Source organism: Peromyscus californicus, unplaced genomic scaffold, assembly GCF_007827085.1.
Source record: "Peromyscus californicus insignis strain IS unplaced genomic scaffold, ASM782708v3 Scaffold_10__1_contigs__length_136768540, whole genome shotgun sequence".
In the NCBI taxonomy this organism is placed as follows: domain Eukaryota; kingdom Metazoa; phylum Chordata; class Mammalia; order Rodentia; family Cricetidae; genus Peromyscus; species Peromyscus californicus.
The window spans coordinates 131,054,937-131,080,796 of NW_026294391.1; the positions used below are offsets into that span (position 1 = coordinate 131,054,937).

The following is a 25,860-nucleotide window of genomic DNA, read 5'->3' on the forward strand; positions in this document are numbered from 1 at the left end:
TATTCAAAAATCCATCTAGAGGGAGACCTGCTTACTGGGAACTCTTCAGATATTTTCTTACCAATAGTTGAGTTTTTTATTGTTGCTATTAAATGACTGTTGGAATACTTCCAATGCATGGCCAGTTTTGGACATTTGTTAAGCACCCTTTCACCTTTATTCATTTTCTTAAGTGGTCTTCTTTGTTGGACCTAGCGCATTATAACTGAAGAGTAGATACAGAACTAAGGAGACACCTCTCCTCGATGACCAGTGGCAATGAACTCCCAACTTCTCTTTCTCTTAGCTCTGGCCATGTCCCACTTTCTTTTGATCTCTGAGAGTGATGAATCATTGGTGATCTATATCCTAATAGAGGCAAGATTCTGATACCCTGGATTTGCTGTGAATTATAGTGGACAAGGAGTGTCACTAGTGTTTGTTTAAATGTGGAAAGTATGGCCTTAAACTCCCTCCTAAGTCAACTAGGAATCTGGAATTAGTCTAGTTTCCTATCAATAGGCTCTGAAAGGAAGTCTGTGCACTCTGTCTGGGAAAGCATAAGAGGTAAATGAACACAGAGGAAGCCAGGCACCAATGTAGAAATGGTGCCAGCTGAAAAACCCTCCAGGCCAACCTCATTAGTATACCAGTTGCCAGCAGGCCCTGGACAGCCTGGGATGTTGCCTTGTGGATTTTATGTTCAGAGCCTTTCAGAGGAAGAGCCAAGGAAGTCCTACACCCAGTGTCTCTCTTCAATTAAAACCTGATGACACTGGGTCCTGACTTGGGATTCAGTGAATCTGAGTTTTAGAGTCAACAGTCACTGTCCACATGGTCCCAAATAGGTTTCTGTGTTGGTGTCCCTATCTATACTAAAAGAGGGGGTGTTGTGGATTATAATCTATGATTTTTACTTCTAATATTAAGACTTTAGGATTCTAAGTTTTATTATAAAATAGGAGAGGACAAATCAAGATCCAGGCCATTTACTTCAGCAGCTTGCTCCTATTAAAAGTATTGCAGAAAAGGACTGTCCTTCCCCAGAGTACAGCACCTCTCTGCCCAAGCAGAGCTTTCAGATTTAAAGATGGTCTTGTGCTCTCACAAGTACCATGCAAAGGGAGAAAGCAAAGATGATCATCCCCATTTTGCAGGTGAGGAACTCAAGATTGAAAACTGACATTCAAAATGTCAAGTGACTTGAAGGTAAGTGGAACTGAGTCTCTTGGCTCCAAAGACCATGCTCAAAGTGTTAACAACAAGCTTACATGATTGCCTTTGCCTGCTGTTTTGACTGGCATCTGGGCTCCAATGTGACGTATCTATAAACTGTTTCAACAGTCAAGGGTGCTTGCCTGATGAAATCTCAACAAAACCAAACAATTTCCAACATTTTCCTCCTTTCTTGTTCAGCATTTCCAGTTAATCCTGTATGAAAAGTCTAGGGAAATACTGTTAGAAATCATTTCCAGGAGGAAAAAAATTATATTTGAAGCCAATCAGCAAATAAGGGCAAAAAGACTAGACCAGCAACCAGTTACTGTTCCTGTTTCCTTTGTTGGTCAGCTGAGGGACTACCTGAGAGCCAACTGAACAGCAAGTCCACTTGCATGGGTAGTTAGAAGGATCAGATATTCGCCATCATGGAGAGGATTGACTCCAAGCCTGAAGAAGGGCCCTTTCCCCAAGTAGAGTTTAGTACCAGAGAATGCATGCATGCTAATGTGTCTATGTGCATCTACTTTTCTGGGTGTACAGTCCAGTTTATTAGTGGCACAGTATACAGAAAAGACTGAAATGGTTTCTTAAACCTTAGCAATACAACCTCGAGTTTTGTAACCAGCTATGGAAAAGCTTAGATAAACCGAGTGGAATTTTTTTATTAAGAATTTTTTTATTCATTTTACATACCAATCACAGATCTCCCTCTCTTTACTCCTCCTGTTCCTCCCCAGGCTTCCCCTCCCCAACCCATGCCTCATTCCCTCCTCCCACAAGATAAGGCCTCCCATGGGGAATCAGCAGAACTTGGTACATTCAGTTGAGACAGGTCCAAGCTCTTCCCCCTGCATCAAGAATATGCAAGGTGTCCCACCATAGGTAGTGAGCTCCAGAAAACCAGCTCATGCACCAAGGATAGATCCTGATCCTACTGCCAGGGGAATCCTTAAGCAGATCAAGTTACACAATTGTCTCCCTTATGCAGAAGGCCTAGTACAGTTCCATGGAGGCTCCACTTGTTACAAAGGAAACAAGCTCATGCATTGCCAGGCCCTTCAGTTTGGATTACCAGTTCTAATCCAAGAACTACTACATATCCCAAAGTGTATGATAGAAGAGTGTGATGTGTGGTGATACTTTATTTGTGCTCTAACAAATAAAGCTTGCCTGGGGATCAGAGGACAAAGCCAGCCACTATATTAAACATAGAGGTCAGGCAGTGGTAGCACCTGCCTTTAATCCTAGCATTCTGGAGGCAGATTTATCCGGATTTCTGTGAGTTCAAGGCCATACTTGGGAACAGAGCCAGGCATGGTGGCACATACCTTTAATCCCAGCACTAGTGAACCATAGAGGTCTGGAAGTCTGTACAGACAGACAGGAAGTGATAGAGCTACTTGGAAAGAGGAAATGATGTAGCTGGGTGGAGAGAGGAAGTAAGATGGCAGGGTACAGAAAAGTATATAAGGCATGAGTATACAGGAAGTAGCTCTCTTGGTCTGAGGATTTCCTACTGGTAAGAACTTGTGACTGGCTTGTCCTATTCCTCTGATCTTTCAGCTTTCACCCCAATATGTGGTTCCAGGTGTTTTTAATTAATAAGACCATTTAGCAATTTGTGTTACAGTGATGGGAGTCACATCCAATGGCTGCCTTCCTTTTTAAAGAAGTTAGGTCTTAGAAACCTCTGCCTTGCATTTCCTTGAAGGTTAGGTCTGCTGCAGTGGAGAGGGTAACAAGGTCAGCATTGCCATCACTGCTTTAACATAGTCTTGGTCTAACCTCATTTCTTGATGTTCCCAAGTTCCAGAAAACTCTGTTCTCTGCTTGCCGTGATGAGTGGTTACTGTATATTGATTATTTTTAGAGTCAAGTAAGTTTTACCATCATGGCCAGCTGGAAAAGCAGCTTGCTGTCAATGAAATTGGTGGTTTATACAATTTCTGACTCTTTGCAGCAGTATTCTGAATCTGAGCCCAATGGATGGGACCATGGGGCAATTGCATTTGCCAAGAAGCTTTGGTCCTGGCCTGATTTATTACTGAGTGGCATTTTATATCCAAGGAGTGTGCATTTTTAACTCGGATGGCATGAAGAAATCCTGAAAGCTAATATGGGGATACCGCAGGTTCCTATGAAAGAGCAGCAGCACTGTCTAAAGTAGCAGTGACAGGTGCCTGCTAGCATCCTGCAAAGCTTTGCAAGTCACTCTGTGAATACCCAGTCCACCAAGAAAGAGTTTCTAGCACTGCTTCCTCAGCAGCCAAAGACTGAGCAAATGAATGGTGGTGTCCAGTTTCAAAAGGAGTCAATCTTGCTTAATGTGGAGGTTGTAAACACTCATTACCTCCAAAAATATTAAAAGATGTTGCTTAATCCTTTCTTTACAAAGAACAGCCTTCTACAACCCTGAATTGGAGTAAGGAGTGAAACAGTCTGAACTTAGGAAAAGCAACTTTATTAGTACATAATTCACACTCCATAAATTTATGCATTGAAATTGTGTAATTCTGTTTTAGTGTGTTCACAGAGATGGGAAATCATCCCCACAATTAATTTCTGAATAGTTTCATCACCCTCAGAAGAAATCCAGTACGTGTTAGCAATCTGTTCACATTTTCCCAGACTCCCAGCTATAGGCGACCTTTACATGTTTATGGATTTGCCTGTTCCAGACATTTTATACAAATATAATCATAGTGCACTGGAAAGGTGACTCAGCAGTTAATAGTACTTGCTGTTCTAGTAGAGGGCCTTGCAGAGCACCCACATGTACTAATAATCATCTATAACTCCGATTCTATGGGCTCTGACGCCCTCTTCTGGCTCTGCAGGCACCAGGCATGCATGTGGTGCACATACTTACAGGCAAAACACACAAACAAAAAAAAAAATCTTAAAAAAATAACAACTGGTAATAACAAATAGTTATCCCTGAGAAAAATACATACAAGTAACATTATACAGCCTGAGAAGGTTGTATTTATATATTTATAAATGTGTGTGTGTATGCAAAACAATGATCAATGAAAAACAAGGCCATAGATTTCAAAGAGAGCAATGAGGGACATATGGGAGGATTTAGAGGGAAGAAAGATAAGGAGAAATGATGTAATTACATTATAATCTCAAAAATTAAAAATAAATAATAAATAAAATGAAAACAAACAAAAATAGAATTATACACCATATGGTCCTTTCCTTGGCACAATGCTTACAAGGTACATCTGTGGTAATGCTTGTCAATCATTTCTTTTCTAATACTGAGTAATATTGCAATGAGTAGATACTCTAAATTTTGTCTATCTACACACACCTCAGTGGATATTTGGGACTATTAGGCATAGTACCACTAGGAATGCCTGGGTCCAAATTTTTGTAGGCTTGAGTGGAATTTCTACATTGTATGGCGACTCTGCACTTAACTGCTTCTCATAACAGCTACACTCTTTTACATATCCAGCAGCAGTGTAGGAGGTTTCCAATTTCTTGGCATCAGCTTTAGACTCTTAGTCTTTTATTTATTCTTTTTTTGGGGGGTGGCGGGGACTGGGTTGCATGAATCCTAGACTGGCCTCAAACTAGCTATGTGGCCAAGGATGACCTTAAAATTCTGATTCTATTGCCTCTACCTCCCTAATACCAGGATTACAGGTATGTGCACTACATCTGTTTTATGCAATGCTGGGGATCAAATCTCACCTAGGGCTTTGGGCACACTAGGCAGGTACTCTATCAACTAAGCTATATCCCCAGGCCCACTTGTAGTTTTTTTTAAATTAAACTTTTCAAAGTGAAAAAGGACATGTTCTAATATTAATATGTTTAGTAGCACAAACTATAATTATATGCCTTGCAGCTCTTGCATAGTGTCAAAACAGCCCCTTCAAATGCACAGAAATGTTGAATAACATTATACATTACTAAGCTCATTTGGGTTCCAGTACACCAAATCACTGAAGCTCTTGACCAAGTAACTAAACCCTGACAAAGCCTCTAGGGAAGATTGTCATCTAAGTTTAAGTGCACCCTGCAGATCCATTCAGCAGTGCTCATGTAGGCACGAATACTCTAGGGCAGTGGTTCTCAAACTGAGGGTTACCTTTTCACAAGGGTCACATATCAGACACCCAGCATATCAGATATTTACATTGTGACCCATAACAGTAGCAAATTACACTTATGAGGTAGCGACAGAATAATTTTTATGACTGGGGGTCACCACAACATAAGAAACTGTGAGGAAGGTTGAGAACCACTAATCTAGGGCTACTTACACATCAATGACTTTACTCCTTTCTGGAAGAAGACCAGAATATCAGAGAAATAACTTCCTACCAGGGACCATGGGAACACAGAGGGAGCCCCTAAACAGTGAGTTCTTTCTCTTCATATCTGGCCTCTTTCTATACCTCCCAGGTCTAGTTCCCTGGACTAAAATATCCTCTTTGATCTGTAGCTTAGATTGTTAATGAAAATAGTGATTAGTAATGGTTATCCAGTGTCCTGTGGATGAGGATGGTCTGAGGCAACAGGAGGTCTGTTGCTTGGGAAGCATTCTATTCCTGTCCTCGGCTCTGTACTCCTTTCTATCATCCATGTTGGAAGTCTAGAGAACAGTGGTCTCAGCCTTCTGGTGTATACACAGCCACCCAGCAAGATGTACAGCTTTTCCCATCTTGCTCCTCAGTCCTAGCCCAGCCAGTACCCAAACATGATAATTGTGATAGTGAAGGAGGTATAGGCTGCCACTTCGGGACACAGATTCAAGTCTTTGTTCAGAAAGCTCCAATTACTGCTCCCACCAGGACATCCCTTTTGTATTTGTTTTGGAGAACATAAAATATCAGAGCATGAAATCAATAGAGTGTTTTTTTTGTTAAGAAATTTTTTTCATTCATTTTACACACCAACCAAAGAGCCCCCTCTTTCCTCCACCCCCAAGACTCTCCCCCAACCCACCCCCATTCACCCTCACAAGAAGGCAAGGCCTCCCATGGGGAGACACATCCAGTAGAGGCAAGTCCAGGCCCTTCCCTCTGCCTCAAGGCTTCTTGAGGTATCCCATCATAGGTAGTAGGCTCCATAAAGCACCCCCCCATGCACCAGGGATGGATTCTGATTCTACCATCAGGGGGCTCCCCAAGCAGATCAAGGTACACAACTGGTTCACCATGCAGAGGGCCAAGCCCAGTCCCATGCAGGCTCCACAGCCATTGATTCAACTTTCATGAGTTCCCATTAGTTTGGTTTGGTCGTCTCTGCAGGTTTCCCCATCATGGTCCTGATGCACTTACTCATAGAATCCCTCTTCTCTCTTTTTGACTGTACTCCTGGAGCTCTGCCTGGTGTTTGGCTGTGGACTCTGCATCTGCCTCCATCAGTCATTGGAGAAAAGTTCTGTGATGACAGTTAGGGTACTCACCGATCTGATCACTGGGGCAAGCCAGTTCAGTTCAGGCACCCTCTCCACTATTTCTAGTAGTCCAAGCTGGGGTCATCCTTGGGGATTCCTGGCAACTTCACTAGCACTGGGTTTCTCTCTATCCCCTTGATATCTCCCTCCATCATGGTATCTCTCTCATTGGTTTCCCACTCCATCCCTGCTCCAGCTCGATAATCCCATTTCCTTATGTTCTCATCCCCCATCCTCTACCCTCATTGCCCACCCCTCACCCCCAGTTCACTCATGGAGATCTCTTCAATCAATGGGTAGAGTGGTGTATTTTAAAGGCAGATCGGCCTTTTGGAATTTTGTTTGGTTTTGATTTTGTTTTTGTTTTTACTTTTTTTTCTTTAGAGTTGAATGAATGAGTAGCTTGTATGATGTCCTTAAGTTTTGTGTTGGTAGCCCTGAAATAACTGAGTCCCTAGCCTCTACAGACTGAAAATGCTGAGCATGTGTTGTCCAGAACTAATTACTGCCTTTGCAGTAATGGCAGTCTCTTTTGCCTTTTTCGTTTGCATGCATGGTGTACTGTATGTACAATTTTGATCCTAGTATGTGATCAGTATCCCAGTTAAGGTCTCAGTTTTGGTTCCTAAAACATCCACAAAAGGCCCGAAGTGGAGACTGTGTTGACTTGTTTTAAATAAGGAAGATACATACATTTATAAACTACTTGAAGCAAAAATGCCATGAAGAAATGTCTCGAAGGCAATATGAGGAATCAATGTGTCCTGGATCTAGAGGCTGAACTCCAGGTAAGAGTTGGTTTCTTGCTTGGAAATAATTAGATTCACAGTAAACTACAAACACGGTAGGAAGAAGCCACCATTTACCCCTCAGACAGTCTTCCTCATTGTTACATGTTCCATACCAGCCCTACAATGTCAGAATCAAGAAAGTGATATCATACCGATACAGGATTTTTCTCTCTCTCTCTCTCTCTCTCTCTCTCTCTCTCTCTCTCTCTCTCTCTCTCTCTCTCTCTCTCTCCTCTATCTGTGTGTGTGTGTGTGTGTGTGTGTGTATTTAAAAACTTTGTTACACACTTCCATTTTCATGTTTCTAGATAAATATTCAGAAGTACAATTGCTGGTATTTATATATTTTTCTTAAGAAGCTGCACAATTTCCAGAGCAGGTGTACCATTTTGAATACCCACCAGACATTTATGAGTAATGTAGTTCCTCCACATCCTCCCCAGAATCTGGTGTTGTCACTAAATGTTTTCCAAAGACAGAAATCTCATATCCACACAATGCTACTTAGAGCATTCAAAATGTTGTTCATATCATATGATTTTTATATTTTACCTGTTACTATAGTAGATAAAACAGATGGACTGATAAATAATGAACCAGCATTATATGGCCAGAGTAAACTAAGTTAACTTATGATGTGTATTTCCTTTTATAAGTGATTAAAATGTTGTTTAGAATTTTTCTATATACATTGCTCTGTAATTTTCTGTCTGGATAGTCAATGTCTTTGGTGTCAGGACAATACAACAACCCAGCAAGTGTTCCCTAAAAGAGGTCATACTCATATAGAGGTGGTACTAACTCTTCTTTCACCACCACACAGAAAAGAAAATTACAGGCTGATCATCCTGATAGACATGGTTGTAAACATTCTCAATAAAATGCTAGCAAACTAAATTCAGGATCACACCAAAAAGATCATTCAACATTTGAAACTATCTGAGCCTAGAGCCTTCCTTTTGCCATACTGGGGGTGGGGGGGTCAAATCCAGGACTTCCTACATGCTAGACAAGCTCTCTACCAGTATGGCCCATTTCAGCTCCTTTGAAGTTTTAACAATTTTAATTCCTTTTCTCAGAATTACAATGATATATTTTAATACTGGGCAATTTGATCATTTGTGCTTTAGGAAAATTGCTCCATTTCTTTAAAATTTCCAAATTTAATATGTAAAATGGTGTTTTCCTTATCTGCAGGGTGTGTAGTAATAATTCCTTTTTCATTCATTGCAATTTTTAGTTTTCAGGTTCAACAACTTTACTAATTTTGTCAAATATAGCTTTTTTATTGGGTTTATCTCTATTTTTCCAGTATCATTTATTTTAATTCTTTATTGTTTCCTTCTGCTGGATTTTGAGTTTCTATTTTCTTTTGCAAAGTGCTTTGAGAGCTTAAATTATCCCCTTACTTCTAATGTAAACATTTAATGCTATGACTCTCTCTTGGAACAACTTTGCTCATGCTCCACAAGTTTGGACATATTGTGGTGTCATTTTCATTCATAGTTGTAGTCAACATATTTATTTTCTTCAGAATTCTGACACAATTTTTAAAGCTAGCACTTTTGTTTCTAAGTGTTTTGAAAATTTTCATCTCTTTTTTATTATTGTTTTCTAGTTTGATTCCATTATAGTCACAGAAAATATCATGTATTATTTCAATCCTTTTACATTTTTGTAGATCATTTTTAGTTCACTTGTATATCCTATATTTTTCAGCTCAGTTCTTTAGAAGATGTCTTTTTGGTGTATTGATGCCTTTACCATTATGTAATGTCCTTCTCCATCCCCAATACTTTTCTTTGCTCTAAAGTCTACCTTATCTAATATTACTGAAATAGTCTTGATCTCATTTAATATTTGCATAATTTATTTCATTCTATAATAGTTTTTCTTTATTCTTTAGAGTTTCATACATGTATACAATAAATATGATCATATCCATTTCCCTTTTCCAATTCCCCCTCATATTCTCCCAATATGTCCCCCTCCCAACTTCATATCTTGGTGCTGCCTATATGTGCATGAGTGTTGTGTCATCCACTTGAGCATGGGTAGTATATCAGTGGCCACTTCATCAAAAAAGAGTGGTTCTTCCTCCTCCAACAACTGTCTCCTGTCAATAGCTCCTCAGTATGTCATGGATTTGGAGATCATCTGCCTATCTATGCCACAATTTGACCTGGGCTGATCTTATATGGTCTTGTGCATGTAACAATAGCTGCTATGTGTTCAGGAGTTTGATAGTCATGTCGTGTCCAGAAAACAGCTTTCATATCACCTTTCTTCATCCTCTGGGTCTTGATATTCCCTGGGCCTGGGATGGGGGAATTGATAAAAATGTTATATGACATACCAAAATTAAACTAAAATTAAATAAACAATTTAACATCTATAAACAGTAATGAGACTGAAGTAGTAATAAAAAGCCTCCCAACTAAAAAAAAATAGCTCATAACTAGATGGATTCATAGAAGAATTCTACCAGAATTTTAAAGAATTACTTAAATTATCCCATAAAATAGGTCAAACAAAGGCTTCCTTTTTTTTCTTTAGCAAAACCAGCATTATCCTGATGATACCCAAATCAAATGAATTAATTCACTGCACAAAAATAAAGTAAAATAAGATAAAATTACAGGCTGATCTTCCCGATAAAACAAAGATGCATAAATTTTCAGTATAATATTGGTAAACTGAATTCAATATCACATAAACAAGATCCTTCATCATGACTAACTTGGCTTTATTCCATCAATTCAGGGATGACTCAACATACATATATCAATAATTATAACTAACCACATAAATGGACAAAAGGCAAAAATCACATGATCATCTCAATAGACACAGAAGCCATCATGTACCTAGAGTTTTTCCGGTCTAGGCTGGCCCACAGTCAGGACAAATCTCTCACCCACCAGTCCTGCAGCTGCTCAGACCCAACCAAGTAAACACACAAAGACTTACATTGCTTACAAACTGTATGGTCGCAGCAGGCTTCTTGTTATCTAGTTCTTATATCTGAAATTAACCCATTTCTATTAATCTATAAGTTGCCACGTGGCTTGTGGCTTGCTGGTACCTTAGATCTCACTTGTCATGGCGGCGGCTGGCAGTATCTCTCTGACCCAGCCTTCCTGTTCCCAGAATTCTCTTCTCTGCTTGTCCCGCCTATACTTCCTGCCTGGCTACTGGCCAATCAGTGTTTTATTTATTAACCAATCAGAGCAACACATTTAACATACAAAACATCCCACAGCACCATCATGCTAAATGGAGAAAAAAACCTCAAAAGAGTTCCCATTAAGAACAGTAATAAGGCAAGTGTGTCTACACTCTCTCCCTCTATTAATGTAGTACTTGAAGACATAGTTAGAACTAACATGATCAGAGAAGAGCATAAAAGGGATACAAATTGGAAAAGAAATCAAGGTATCCCTATTTGCAGATCATGATTCTATTATATATATGAAACCCCAAAGACTCCACAAAAACCACTCTTAGAGATAATTAATTTGAGCCAAGTGGCAAGATACAAAATTGACACACAACAACCTACAGCCTGTAAGGAGGACCCTAGGAAGGGCGCATGGATTGGCCAATGATGGAGAAATGGATGAGATCTACATGAGCAAGCCAGGAGATGAGGGGGCATAATGGAGGGCAAGGGATGGGGGGTGAGAGCTTAGAGGAGTGGGAGCTTTGAGCTGGAATGGGAACAGAGTGGGAGAACAAGGAAAGAGATACCATGATAAATGAAGACACCATGGGAATAGGGAGAAGCAGAGTGCTAGAAAGATTCCCAGGAATCCACAAGGATGACTCCACCATAGACAAGAGGGTACCTGAGCTAGCCTACCCTGGTGATCGGATGGCTGAATACCCTAACTGTCATCATAGAACCCTCATCCAGTGACTGAAGGAAGCAGATGCAGAAATCCACGGCTGGTTCCCAGGCAGAGCTCCAGGAGTCCAATCAATGAGAGAGAGGAGGGATTCTATGAGCAAGAGACATGGAGACCATGATTGGAAAAAGCATAGACACAACTAGCCAAACTAGTGGAAACACGAACTGTGGACCAATAGCTGAGGAGCCCCCAGGGTACTGGACTAGACCCTCTAGATAAGTGAGACAGTTGTTTAGCTTGAACTGTTTAGGGGATCCCCAGGCAGTGGGATCAGGACCTGTCCCTAGTGCATGAGCCGGTTTTTTGGAACCTAGTGCCTATGGTGAGACACTTTCCGCAACCTTGGTTCAGGGAGGAGGGGACTGGACCTGCCTCAACTGAATGTACCAGGCTCTGTTGACTCCCCATGGGAGACCTTGCCTTGGAGGAGGTGGGAAAGTGGGGTGGGTTGAGGGGGGAGGCTGGGGGGCAGGAGGAGGGAGGACAGGGGATTCTGTGGTTTGTATGTAAAATGAATAGAAAAATCTCTTAATTAAAAAAAGAAAAAGAAAACAATGGAGTGGAGTAGAAAAAAGAAGAAAAAAACAACCTTCCTATATACCAATGACAAACAGACTGAAAAAGAAAGGGAAACAATCCCATTCACAATAGCCACCCAAAATATTTGGAAACAAGCCTGACTAAGAAAATTAAAGACCTTTATAATGGAAATTTTAAGACACTGAAGAAAGAAATTGACTCTAGAAGATGGAAAGGTGCCCCATACTCATTGGATCAAAGTATTAATATTATGAAAAGACCATCTTACCAAGAGCAATCTACTGGTTCATTGCTGTCATCTCAAATTAAAATTACAATTCCATTATTCACACACAGAAACAATCCAAAATTTTATATAGAGGCACAAAAGACCTGGGATAGCCAAAGCAATCCTGAACAACAACAAAAAACCTTCTGTGGAAGGTATAACTATACCTGATTTCATATTGTTCTACAGAGATGGGGTAATGAAAACAACATGTTACTGGCACAAACACACACAGAGAGATCAATGAAATTGAGTTAAGGACCTAGACATCAGTCCACATAAGAAGTTACTACAGATGCCAGAACTATAAATTGGATAAAAAAACATTTTTCAACGAACAATCTGAGAAAACTAGATGTCCACATGCATAACTTCCAGCACATTACTTTAAATCTCCTTAAATTATTATATTGAGAAAACATCTTGAAATCCTCTATCACTAGGTTATATTTTTATCCTATTTGCCAAAGTCTTAGACCATTGTTTAATATAGTTACTGATATTAGTGTGTATTCCTACCCACTTACTTGTTTTGTTTCTGTTCCCTATGAGATTTTTTTTCAGTTTTTCTTTTCCTTAACCTTCTATGCATTACTTGAGTAATTTTAGAATAATATTTGATTCATGTATAATAATTTTACTCTGTCTTTTTGTGGTGGTTTCCCTCAGTACTACTGTCTGTGTGTGTATGCATAACATAAAATGTGCAACTACTGTCAATGTTTTACTACCTTTAACGAAGTAGAAAAACCTTGCATTTCTCTCTACCCTTTTACTTCTGTTTATAATGTAATTGTGTTAAATATTTCTTTCATACATATTTAGAACTATATTAGACAATATAATTGCTAATTCAACCATCAACATAATTTATGAAATTTAAGCATGGAAGAAAATCTATTTTATTTAACCATATTGTTTTTCTCTTTCTATTGTTCTTTCTTCCTGGCCAATACCAACATTTCTTCTTCAATTGTTTTCTGTTTGGAGAACTTCCTTTAATTATTATCTTAGTAGAGGCGTGTTGTTGATAAATTCTCTTGGTTTCCCTCCATCTAAGAATGTCAAGATTCCCCTTCTACATCTGACACATTTTCACTAAGATTTTGTGTTGAAGCTCTCCCTCACAACCTCACATTTGAGAATCACTGCATTATTTCTTTGTGACCTCTGTGGCTTCTGAGCAAATATTTGCCATCGTTGAAATTAGTTTTCTCCTATAGGTAGTGTGTCATTTTTCTGTCATTCTTTCCCAGTCTTTGTCTTCACATTGAAGAAATTGGAGTATAAAGGGTATAAGAAATTGACTGTTCTTTCCATTCCCCTTTTGGTCCTATCCACCAAGGTTATCTAAGTTACTGTGGTTTCTGGTTCTAATATTTCAATTTCCTGAGCTTGTCTCTTTGTTTAAAGCATTATTGTATCTCTTGGGAGACGCATTTAAATGATTGCTATTTTAAAATTCTAGTCAGGTAATTGCAATATCTGTATCATCTTGGTGACACATCGATTAATAATACTTTTTCATTTAGCTTTAGACCTTTTGATCTTGGTATAGGTGCCTTTTTTTTTTTTTACCAAAGTCAGGATATTTTTAATATTTTAAAACTGGCTTTTATTTAAATTTTCTGTTTTGATTGGTCTGGCAAGAAAGGGGGATAGCATCTTTCTTCTGCGTGGTAATATAAAAGTTCAAGTAACTGAGATAGCTTCTTTGATGTAAAGGAGGTTGGGGACCCTCATTACTGCTAGGCAAGCATGTTATATCCAAGTCCTCACTAGACATCTGTTGCTATCACTCCAGTGGGATTGGGAGAAGTGTCTCATTGCTGCCAAGTAGGGTTACAGTAGGCTCCCCTACTTGGTCTTTGCTGCTGGAATGGGAGGACACTACATTGTCTTTTCTGGTGGTTAGCTGGATTAGAATGGTTTTGGTTTAAGGTTTTCTGTCTCAAAAGGCTAGAAAAAGCAAGCCTTTGTTAGAGCACTTTTGTTTGTGCCCATTGGCATTTGAGGTTGCTGGGTTCTTTGGCTCTAAATCTAGTAGAATGAAATCCTAGGGAACTCATCAGTGTTATTCATTAGATCCCAAGGTCCCTAGACAATTTATATTCTCTCTGTCTTACAGAATCCTCTGATGTTTGTTTTATATAACATGACAAAGATTTTGTTTTCACTCAGTGGGAAAGTGGGGAAAGTGCTTTTCTGACTCTCCTAACATCAAAATTGTAGTGCCTGGTACCATATAGACAAGAAAGGTTACAGCAAGGAAAGCTAACCCCATATTTATATGAATACCTTATCATAGTCCTTATCTCATGTGTAGCATAGTGAGATAACATAGTCCTTATTTCACTTTGTGGAAAACAGAAAACAGCTTTTCCTGGGTTTACATGTCTGTTCATCCAGCCTGGAGGATGTGCTGGAGTAGCTCATTTAGTGTCCTGTCAACTGATGCACCAGGCTTTCTGGAGCCCCTTTCAGCATCCATTCCTTCTTCCCAGTGTTAGCTGTGATTGGAATTGTTGGTCTGATCACTTGGCTAAGTGCTAATGTGACCAGAGTTGAAAAGGCTCTAAGCCATCACTCTGATTCTGTTGCTATATTGTTCACTGAAGTGAACTATCTCAGAAAATAGGAGAGCCTTTCCTGAGTCCCACACAAAATGAGAGCCAGAACTAGGACTCACTTTGCCCAACTATATGACCAGTGCCATTTTAGTCTCATCAAGCTCCTCCTCCACCTTCTCTGTTTTCCACTACAGTTTACCTATTTCATGGACATGGATGGCCACTTTACCCTGGGCAACTGGCTCATGGAAGTATTTCTTCATTCCTGGGGTTGGGGGTAGCCTATGAGGGTGGTGTGGTGGAAAGAGAGATGGGAAAATAAATGAGGCAGATTCTACACAAAGTTGAAAACCTGTGATTCATGGGGTCAATGGTCTCATCTTCATATCTGAAAGACAGTATACTTTTTGTCTCCTTAAGCCCTGTGTCTAGGTCGTTTGGGAAACGCCTTGGAGAGTCAAGAATAAAATTGCAGGTCAAACAATGGATGACTGGAAAAGTCGGCTTGTAATCGAGAGCATGCTTCCCCATTTCAACATGGTGGGAAATCGTCAGGAGCCCAGAAAGCTCCAGGAATCGGTCAGAAAATGGGCGATGGGGGGAGGGGGTGCTGAATGCTTCTAAACTTAAATTTGAACATGATATGTGTTGTTGAAAGTCTTTGTGCAAATTTGGTGTTGGAGACCAACTGAAAATATAAGGCACTTGAATCAAGGAGAACTACTCCTGCCCCTGTGGGTTTCTAGTTTAAAAAAGTTAAGAAACTGAGCATAGAACGGACTCCTATTTAACTGGCTGGCCCTGGTATCTTTTCTCAAAGTCATTTGTCACATTTGTGCTTTATTCTCTAGGAATTCAGCTATCATCCAAGTGTCTGAAACTCAGTATTGGAGATTCCAGTGGTAGTTCTAAGGGCAAGCATGATAGTAGGCAGCATGAGAGCCTCTGGTTGCTGGAGTCTGGCAGTCAGTGCCTACAACATCACCATTCTACCAAGATTAGGTTAGCAGGAGCTGCAGCAAACACAATGGCTGTTATCTCGGGGGGGTATTAGACCACAGAGGAGTGGCTTGCTTAATCTCTAAAAGTAATAGAGCAGAGGGGAAATGGTTCCTATAGAGCCATGGTTCTGTTTCCTTCCTGCTCAAGGAACTGGGAGCCCTGAGGTCTGAGGTAATGTCATTTCACATAACTGGGAGACTTATCTTCCCCAGTTCCCAGGGCAATCTGCTCTGTTCATTTTAGGAATTTTGTTATGTGTACAGGTGTGAGTGATTTAATCACATTTCTCTTTTTTCCCTTCATTGTCAACAATGTATTGAGGATATGCTATTACATCGAGTGCATAAACTTTTAAAAAACTTTGGTGACTGGAGTACCACAACATTCACATAAATGGGCAGACAGAATGGACATAGACAGATGAATTGATTGGCCAGTGTGACTTGTTTACAACCAGCCAGCCACAAGTTAAGGCATTCACAGAAGAGAATCTCTAATATCCATTGTAACAACCCTTTATATTTCAGGCTTCTCTTTGATGGTCAACATCTGAGTCTATAAAGGAAAGCATCTAGTATGTCCCCAGAGTCCACAATCAGTTTAGGCTTGATTTTAAATTCTCCCTTTGTTTTCCACTCACTTGGACCAAATCCTAGGCATAAATGTGGGTGGGCTATAGGTACAGGAAGGAGGCTTCCCTGCTCCTCACTTACTGTCCAGACTTCATAAAAATAAAGTATGTCTGGTAAGTAACACTTTTGCTTCCATCTGTGTAGATCATTGTGCATGGCATATAGGGATCACTGTCCTGGGAGTGGGTCCTTGGAGCACTTCTCACTGTAGAGCGGCTACCATTGTTCATGCCATTTCCTGGCTTGGGCTCTCAGGGCAAATGACCTCTAGCATCCTTCATAAGCCTTGCCAAAAAAAATGCACATTCATTGATTTAGAGTCACACCTTACACTTAACCAAAAATTAGCTCTTCTTCCTCCATAGCACACCTCATTCTCTGTCCTTGGCTCAGAGTGACATGGCTATTTTAGAAATGCCAAGATGATGTAGAAGACCAATAATTTGCCCCAATTGAAAGGGTCCAAAAATATACCTGAGTTTCTGAAAGCAGCTCCATTAGATGAGCCTTCATCCCAGGTGAAACTGCATCTGTTTTGGAAGACACATATGGTCACCAAAAGGGATAATACTGAGATAACCCACTCTACAGTGCCTGATAAGGACTATTGCTTCCATCTATAAGTATCCAGGACAATTTTTGGTGTGCTGTGAATGCAGCTGGGTTTTAGTGTCCAGTCAATCCCTGTAGCCTTAGGAAGGTGCCTAGTGTTAGCCTCCAACTTTGCTGCAAATGCTGAGGATCTGAACAGCAGGGTACTAGGAAAGAAGATTCAGAAACTGGGAGATTAATAACAGCATTTCCTGGGTGTTCAACAACAACAAAAGAACCTGCTGTTCAAAGAAGTTACTGGATTCAAACTATCATGGCAGAAGGCTGTCCTTAGCAGTAACTGGCCTTGCAGTTCAAGGTGTGGTCTTAACTGGATTTCAGATGTTTCCGTTGTTGACTGTGTTTTTGAGACTTAATGACATCCAGGGTTAATACTGCTCCCTGGTCCCAAGAAACAACATAAGTCTGGAAGCACATTGTGTGTGTCACCTGACTTCATCCTGAAAGTCTCCCAAACATAGAAATCTGCTCTGGGAAGTAACCTTAACTGGTTTCTTTTTGGTTAGGTTGAAAACAAAGCTAACAGAAAAACCTGTATCACATTAAATTTGTAAAATAAAATTCTATTATTCTAAGAAGAGAGATTTATTTATGCAGAGACAGAATCTCACCCTGTAGCCCAGGCTGACCTGAAACTTGTGACCCTCCTGCTTCAATCTCCTGAGTGCTGGGATTACAGGTATGTGCCACTAGAAGAGAGCTTTTTAATTGCCCTAGAATTTTCATGTAAACAATTGAGAGCTACTTTGAAGAAAGAAGTGAATTTGAAGTAACAAGTATTTTTAGCCTAAGATCAGGACACAGGACCCTGAGGTTCTAGTCTTAACACCTGATCCTAAAAAGCTACAATGTTCATTCATTGTCCTCTAGAAAACATAATTCGGATGAACCAATAGCAAGAATAACAGCCTTGACTTCAACATTGACTAGATATTAGTACTTTGCTTAGCATTTAGGGAACACTATCTCCTGATTACCCCAAGAAGAAGTCATAAATAGGTTAAGCACCGAATAACAGGCAGATTTCAGAGCCCATTGTCCTGAACCATACTCTGCTGCTTCTTAGATGGAAAGCTTGTTTTGAAACACAAAATGCTAAGTGCACTTTACAAAGTAAATTGTAAAGAAATGTAGTGATTCAAATTCCTTTTCAGCATCATTGTTCATCTAGTACCACGATTACTTAATGACTCCTGTGGCACAGGAAAAAGAGGTTTTCTTTTGGCAACATTTGTCTATCTATTCAAGGTTAGTAGATGGAAACAGCATGTGGAACGTCGTGTCCTTTCCTTTGATGTTCAGACTGGAACTTCTACAGATCCAGTAGGTTGATTGAAAAACTCAAAGGCATTGAATGCCCCAGAGCCTGCATGGGCAAAGACTCAGTGTTCAAGTCGAATGTCATCTCTGCCTCTGTCTATACCTATTCCATTTCTATAGCTGTTTCTGAGCAAAATGGTGGAGTTGGCCTGGGGATATAGCTCAGTGTGCACAGTGCTTGCTCCGCATACACAAAACTCCAGTTTCAGTCCCCATTACTGACAAAAGAAATACCACAAACTCTTCTAAGTATAATAAAAATGAGGAGGTTAAGGACACTAAATGTACAATTTGGGAAAGAAAAGGGCATGTACTCTCTGTTCATCATCTGTGTTCAGAGCCTTAATGTTACTAAATAACTCTATAAGTTACAATAAGTTGGCATACCCAGTACACCTTATAATCTTGCCAACTACTCTTTGGCTGGAAGAGAGGATATTCCTGTAACTTTCTTTATGTACAAAATAATAAGGTCTGAGGAACCCAGTACCTTGTAGAGAATAGTGAGTAAATGGGCAAGGAGCTACATCAACAGTCCCATTGCATAGTCCAAAGGGCAGTATGTTCTGCCCCTACAGAACAACCCAAAACAACCCCAGTCTGTCTCCTCACCTCCACTTGAAAGTGGGGAACTGAACTCTGGAAAGAGAGCACATACCCCCACCCCATAAAGAGTATGTGGAGATTTGAAGCATTCAAATAATAGTGTCCCCAGTTCCATCATTTCCTTTAAAATACCCAATAAGAGCTCTTCACCTCTGTGGTGTGTAATCCAAGTCAAGGTCTGTGCCCATCGACCTTGGAGCTCTGTTGTTTTCTTTGCACAGAGAGTACTAAACTCAGGAAGGAGATCTCAGAGGCTCAAAGCTGTGACTAGTGGTATAACCTGAAACAAGTCCCCTTCATCTTGAATTCTGAGAGCTTGGATATGATTTATAAGAGCCTGTCTATATCTGGCCTCCTGCCACAATCCCAGGAACCCTTGTATGTGCATAGCTCTAGGGCTAGAATCTGAGATCCAGGACTATAGTCTTCCTTCACTGAGAGCAAGTCTATTCTATGTTGAAGTTTGAGACCAGGAGGAATGACTGCTGCTCTGCCCACTTTACTGCTTCCTATGCCTGGATTAGAGGCTCCAATACACACACTAAGCCCTGGGTTCTCAAAACAGAGCAATGGACAGAAGAGAATTCCAGGTGTCCTGGTGCTTTTATCCCAGTGGTATAACCAGGTGAAGAGTGGATAGCATCTTTGTTTCCTTTAGCCCTCTGATCAGCACAGTCCGCTTCCAGCCTGGCAGCAAACCAGGCTGCTTTGGAGTTGTATGGGAAGGCATGTGGAGAATTGAAGTGACTCTGAAATCTCTAGGTTCAATGGTTGGTGTCTTTGTCAATATTCTCTACTTCATGTAGGCTGTAGGCCTTCTACAGGTGCAAGTCTGGCCTCAAGAGAGAGGATCCCAGGTATGTAGGTTGCACTGCTGAGACCCAGGTGATGCCTGAGAGCAGTTCCAACCACTTGCCGAGTTCTTAACATGAGCCTTGGAGGCCCAGTTTTCACAATGGTCAAGAGGGTTTAATAATACTCCCTGCCTACTTCAGGATCTCTGACGTCATGATGAGTAAGACAGAGATGTGAACTTGTCCTAAAGCATATAGGCTTTGACTGCTCTTGGCACCTTTTTAGCTATCAGAGGTTGGCATTGACTCAAAATTATTTTTTCCACCAGAAAGGCAAGGAACAATGTGTCCTTGGAACTCAGCTTGGAATACAGAGAACCCCTAAGGATGGCTATGGTCTCATAGGCAGCCCCGTTGCACAGAGGAGAGCTGGATTTATAGTGCAACTCTGAGCATTCTGGGTCAAGGCCTGCAGTGCATATGCGCCTTGCTATTTTGGGGATCCTCCCCATGGAGAACGCAGCTGTTCATTCCCTTTGCCCACCCTGCCCCCCTTCTCCTCCTTCTGCAGCAAGGGCCCTTTCCTGCTACTGATACCCAACCAGGCAGGGAAGCCAGGCACAGGTTTTGCCTACAGACTGATCTCTTCAGCAAGGACTGAGAAACTCTTAGCTTGAAGGACACCACCAGGCTTGGTATCTGGGTCCTGGCTGAGTAGCCCAGCTAAGAAAATCAGCATGCTAGCAAGGGAAGATGCTGGGTAGGGAGCACCTCTGAACTGATGAGAGCACACAATGGCCTTGTCTGAATTCCTACCCAGCCCCTCCCTGCAGATTCCATGATAGTAGGCCCAAGGTAACAGGTGTCTGGAAGCGAACCACTCCAGGCAATACTGAGAACCAAATTTCACTCTTTTCAGGGAATGTGCAACCCTGTGGGCCATACCTTGGGGATGTGGACCTATGACATCCCAAAATGTAGGCAGGCCTGTGCAGACTCAGGCCTCTGAGTCACTAATCACCTCAGCTGGAGAATTTGATATGTGTCTTTTTAGGTAAAGATGTGAGTCAGAAGCTGCCTTTGAAGTACTGCATTCCAGACTTCTGAGGGCAGATAGAGCACAGGCTTCTCAAGTCTAGGCTACAAAACTTGGTTTCTGTAGTAAATATGGAATAATGTATCACACTTCCTATCCTGCCTATTCTGTCTCCCTGCCTGCCTGCCTGCCTGCCTGCCTCTGCTTTCTCTATCATCTCCCCCTTCCTTCTCACAGATGGATGTCCCTAAGATTTCAATGTTAGAAAGGTAGGTATGAACCACAGGCCAGGATTTTACCACAGGCACTCAAACCCAAGGCCCAGGCCCAGCTGCTTCTTTTGTTACTTGACATCTTTTAACCCCTTGCCCTTCAGTGCAGGCTTGACTCTGTCTGCCTCCCTCCAGTGCCACAGGCTCCATAGCCTCCCAATTCCCTAGGAAGAACTGTTTTCCCCATAACTTGTCCTCACAAGGCTATTTGCTCCCATCCTGCCTTGTGCCTGAGACCTCTTGATCTTCTGCCCCTGCAACTGCTGCTAAGCACCTCGTACATAGTAGGTGCTCAGCAACATCACTGAGCCAGTTGCCACACTTACCAGTTTCTGAGAAGCAGTTGTCTTGAGGCCTTTCACTGGGAACAGCAGAACAAGACAGATAATTTGCAGAATGCCGTTTTCCACAGAGAGTAATTCCAACCTGCATGTGTCAGCTGAGTTAGTCACAGAGGATAGGTGCTTTAGGGGTACAAAGATGAGAAAACAATTCTAGCTTTCAGAGGCATGTTGAAGAGGTAAAACAAAATGCATAGCCAGTGTAGCAGCCTCCATGTTGGTCAGAGCCATTAGGATAAAGGAAAAGGGTAGACAGTGTAGCCATATTATCGTAGAGACCCTTGAAGACCAGAGAGAGATGGTCTGTACAAAATTCAAATTGCCCAACTGTGTACAAAAGCTGAGAGAGCAAGGCCCAAGGGAATCCAGGAGGGGATATTATTCCCTCCTTTCACTGTAGCCACAGAGTACTTGCCAACAGTTGTGCAATAAGTGTCACTAGTGTTGGGTGAAGCATAGCATTTAGGACTGCTACATAAATTGCACAGCTCAGAAATGGTCACTCCGTTTTCATTATGATTGAAATAATAAAGCTTTTCTACTCCCAAAAGGTTGCAGGCACACTGCCTCATGAACAGTAGGCCTGTACCATGTGGTACCCTGCTGTATGAGAAAGGGGCTTTGGAAATATGGTATTTCCCAAGGGAAAGAGTTCAACTCATACTCTAGGTTGGGTCTTGGTAAACTGCATGCTGGGACCACATGTAGCCCACAGGCTGTCTTGGTAAATAAAGTCTTGATGACCCACAGCCCTACCTAGCCTTTAGTATATAGTTTACCACAGAGTTGCAGTGGTAATAAGCACTACATGACCTGAAAAGGTTCAGCTAGTTACTATATGGGCTTTTCCACTATTTGTAAATTATGACTCATGTCACTGGGCATGTGGTTCACTTTTCTAGAGGCCATTGTTTTCTATAATAACTAAGTGCTACCTTCAGTACCCACTTGGTAAAATCACAGGGGTTTATGCTTGACCATGTGTTCATCTTCCCCTCCTTTGTCCTAGTTGATCCCAGCCCCATACTCTAGGTCCCATGTTCCTTGTTCCTTCCCATGATAATCATTTCCCCTCCCATGAACATCCAGAGAGAGCTTTCACAAACATTGAGCTTATCTTTCCTCTGCTTCACCTTTCCCCATAATGGCTTCCCACTGCAAACATAACAGAGCCCAAGCCCCTTCCCATGGCCTGTGAGGCCCCAGGAGAGCTCATGGCTACTTCCCAGCTTGCTGTGCGCTGGGCTACTAGCTGCCTGCTAGTCCCTGAAATAGGCCAAGATCCTTTCCCCCAGGGCCTTCTAGCCTGTTGCCCTCCTGCCTGGAGTACTGTGTCCCACTACTGTAGCCTGCTTCCTGTATTTGACCTTCACTTAAATGAGGAGGTAACCCACCCCAGCACTCTGTCAAACCACCATATTTTAATCTTCCAAAGATTTCTGATCTTGTTCTTATTGCTAATGTGGCTTGTGATCTACCCACTAGAACTCTAGCTCCCTCACTGATTCTTCTCTGCCCAACTTGCACTCATTCTGGTGGGAATGTCTGTTCTGGACCCCCAATCAGCCCTGCCTGGTACTGTTGGAAGCCTTTGTCTCTATAGTGAGAGACCAATGCCCTTTCTTTAGCTGCCTCTTTTTCTGGAACAAGCTTCAGGTGCTGACGTTCTCTAGTGTTAGGCCTGCCCATATGACTCTCAGAAAAACGAAACATGTTCTTGCCTCTCCTTCACCCTCAAGTCAAGCCTTTAAGAACAAATAACTTGGCCTATATAAAATAGCTGCAGGAAGTAATTTCCAAAACACCAGCACCCAACTCTTGCTTTCTGAATACATGGCATCACACAGCAAAATGTACAGTACCTCACTACTCTCCATCCTCTTTTTAATGACTATATGGCATGTTAAAGGACTTATGTTGCTCTGACTTTACCTGTAGTTACAGATGACAGAAAACTACATTATTGGCAGTATACTGACAAACACAAAATCTACTGTGTGTCTCCCACAGAGTCATTTTCCCCAAAGAGTCAGTATTTAGATTTTCTGTTTATAAGAAATTCAGGAGCTAGGCATGGTGACTTAGACCTGTCAGCACTCAGGAGGGAGACTGAGGCAGGAGAACCACTATGAGTTCAGTGCTAGCCTGGACTACATAGTGAGTTCTAGGTCATGTAGTGAGATGAGACTCTATATAATCTCTCTCTCTCTCTCTCTCTCTCTCTCTCTCTCTCTCTCTCTCTCTCTCTCTCTCTCTCTTCCTCTCTCTCAATAAATCTCCCTCTGAGCCAGTCAGTAGGAGCTTCTTAGAGTGTTACAAGAGGGAAATATCTTATAAGTTCACCCTTTTTCTGGGAACCATCACTGTCTGCAATACCACCCTCAATAGCATTTCCATCATATACTCCCAGTGCCTCATAACCACCACTGCTGCCATCACTTCTACTACTTCCTTTATCTACTCTACCACCAATATCACCACCATCTCTGCTCCCATTAACAGCATCACTCCTGCTGTAATCATACCCACCACAACCACTGGATAGTTATCCATCATCTTTGCTACTTCTTCTTCTACCACATTCAACATTGATGACATCATGATCACTGTCACCACCTCTATCACTTCTATCACTTCCACAATCTCCACTGCCATCATTATCACCCTACCACCTCTCTCTGGTCCCTTTCCCTCCCTTCCCTCTGATACCACACACACACACACACACACACACACACACACACACACACACACACACACACACACACACAGAGAGAGAGAGAGAGACAGAGACAGAGACAGAGAGAGACAGAGAGAAACAAGATACTTTCCATTATATAACCATAGACATACCACATATAGTGAAATAAATACATGTTTTAAAATTATTTTCATATAACTTAGTCTTGTTTATTCTGTCCTTTGGGGCTATAGAACAATATATTTGTGGTCAAAACTAAATTATAATTTATCACAAGACTGAGTAATAGCCTCAAATGCACACTCTTAAAAAATAAGTTTAAATGAAGGAGCTTTCACTTCATAAAAGGATGCACTGAGAATTTTCTTTCAATGGTAAATTCATGCTGAATTCTATTATGATTTGGTTTACAAAAGTTAGCCTTGCACACAGCTGTTCAGGAGCACAGCCAACAGCTAAAGGAAGATCTGCCTTGAATGGCAAATGTTGCTGAGTAAACCATGTTAACAGTTATTTTAGGACCACCAAGAATGTGTTTGAGTTTTCAGGCTTGAAAAGAGAGAATATTTATTTGGTATCTGTACCATGCCAGGCACTATGCTAACTTTACATTTCTAAGTTTACAGAATCCTTAAAAGAAATTTGTATGGTAGCCTCACGCTCCCATTTTGTAGGTAAGAAAACATACTAAGAGTTCTGGGCCTCTCTCCAGACCTCTTAGCACCTCACATTGCTGAATTCTATGATTGGAATTTAATAACCAGAAGTCTTTTTCACAAGACCATCCATTTTCCTGCAAAGCTTTAATATGCAAAGATTTTCTGGCAGTTTAGACAGATGCATAGCACAGGTCCCAAGGCCCCTGAGGCCACATAATGGGCTTTGGAATCAAGTGGTTGGGCCCAGGAGGTTCAGCAAATCCCTTTGTATACAACCTGAAGAAAGAACTTCCTTCTCTGAGGCCATCACTATCTGATATACCCTTTGATGTGTGATTTAGAAAGCCCTGGGAAAGTATAACTGTCCCTACAGGGAAATTAAAACACTGTAACCAACACTGAACAGCAGGTTTTTATCCTCTTGGTGTATAAAGCTGAAATGACCTTTCATTCCCTTGGTGCCCTAGAATAAACTCCATGTTCAACTGAGGAAGGCTGACTTACTACTGCAGAGGTGTCTACACATTCATGACCGTGGATGACTGAGTTCTTGACATTCTGGTACTAGACTATACCTCAGATTCTTGAATGCCACCGTTTCCTCTGCCACTTACTAACTGCATGACTTTATTAAGTCACTTGGCCTCTCTGAGCAAAAGTGATATCCTAAGCAGAGGCCTGCCTACATGCTAGGATTGTTTTTGGAAGCCAAGGACCACGAATAAGAAAATACACGGACCACTGACAAAGACTGAGATCTTAACAAAGACCTGCCATTGTTAACACCAAGACTTAGTTATAAAGGCCTAGAAAAAGTTCAGCATCTTAAGAATCTGTAGAGATCTTGTCTATTGATTGAGTGCTCATTTGCAAATAACATAGATTCCTCAATTTCCCCAAATGCTTTGCTACCTGTAGCCACCATTGCCAGGATCTGCCTATTCCTGATTCCTTCTCTCTGTCTGTCTGTCTGTCTCATCTCTGTGTGTGTGTGTGTGTGTGTGTGTGTGTGTGTGTGTGTGTGTGTGTGTGTGTGTGCACACACGCGCACATGTGCTGCACACATGTGTCTCTGTCTTTCTCGGTCTCTGTCTCCTCTCCTTTCTCTCCTCTCTCTGTCTCTGTCATATTAGTTATTGTTGTTTTGCTTTTTGTGTGTTTTCTGAGGCAGGGTCTCACTATCTTC

The 25,860-nt window shown here is 41.4% G+C and overlaps 1 protein-coding gene across 9 annotated transcripts in view; it reads left to right on the top strand.

Moving 5' to 3' along the window:
• Mamld1 (mastermind like domain containing 1) overlaps positions 1-25,860 on the top strand; it is a 128,776-nt gene that overhangs the window by 53,361 nt on the left and 49,555 nt on the right. For 7 of the 9 annotated variants that reach the window (XM_052740670.1, XM_052740663.1, XM_052740636.1 and 4 more), the window contains exon 2: positions 15,120-15,278. The exons of 1 other annotated variant lie outside the window; for it this stretch is intronic. In XM_052740670.1, coding sequence (XP_052596630.1) covers positions 15,183-15,278 — 96 coding nt within the window. In that variant the 5' untranslated portion in view covers positions 15,120-15,182. Of the gene's footprint in view, positions 1-7,344; positions 7,408-15,119; positions 15,279-25,860 lie in introns of those variants that run through there. One more of the 9 variants, XM_052740617.1, reaches the window with a different exon arrangement.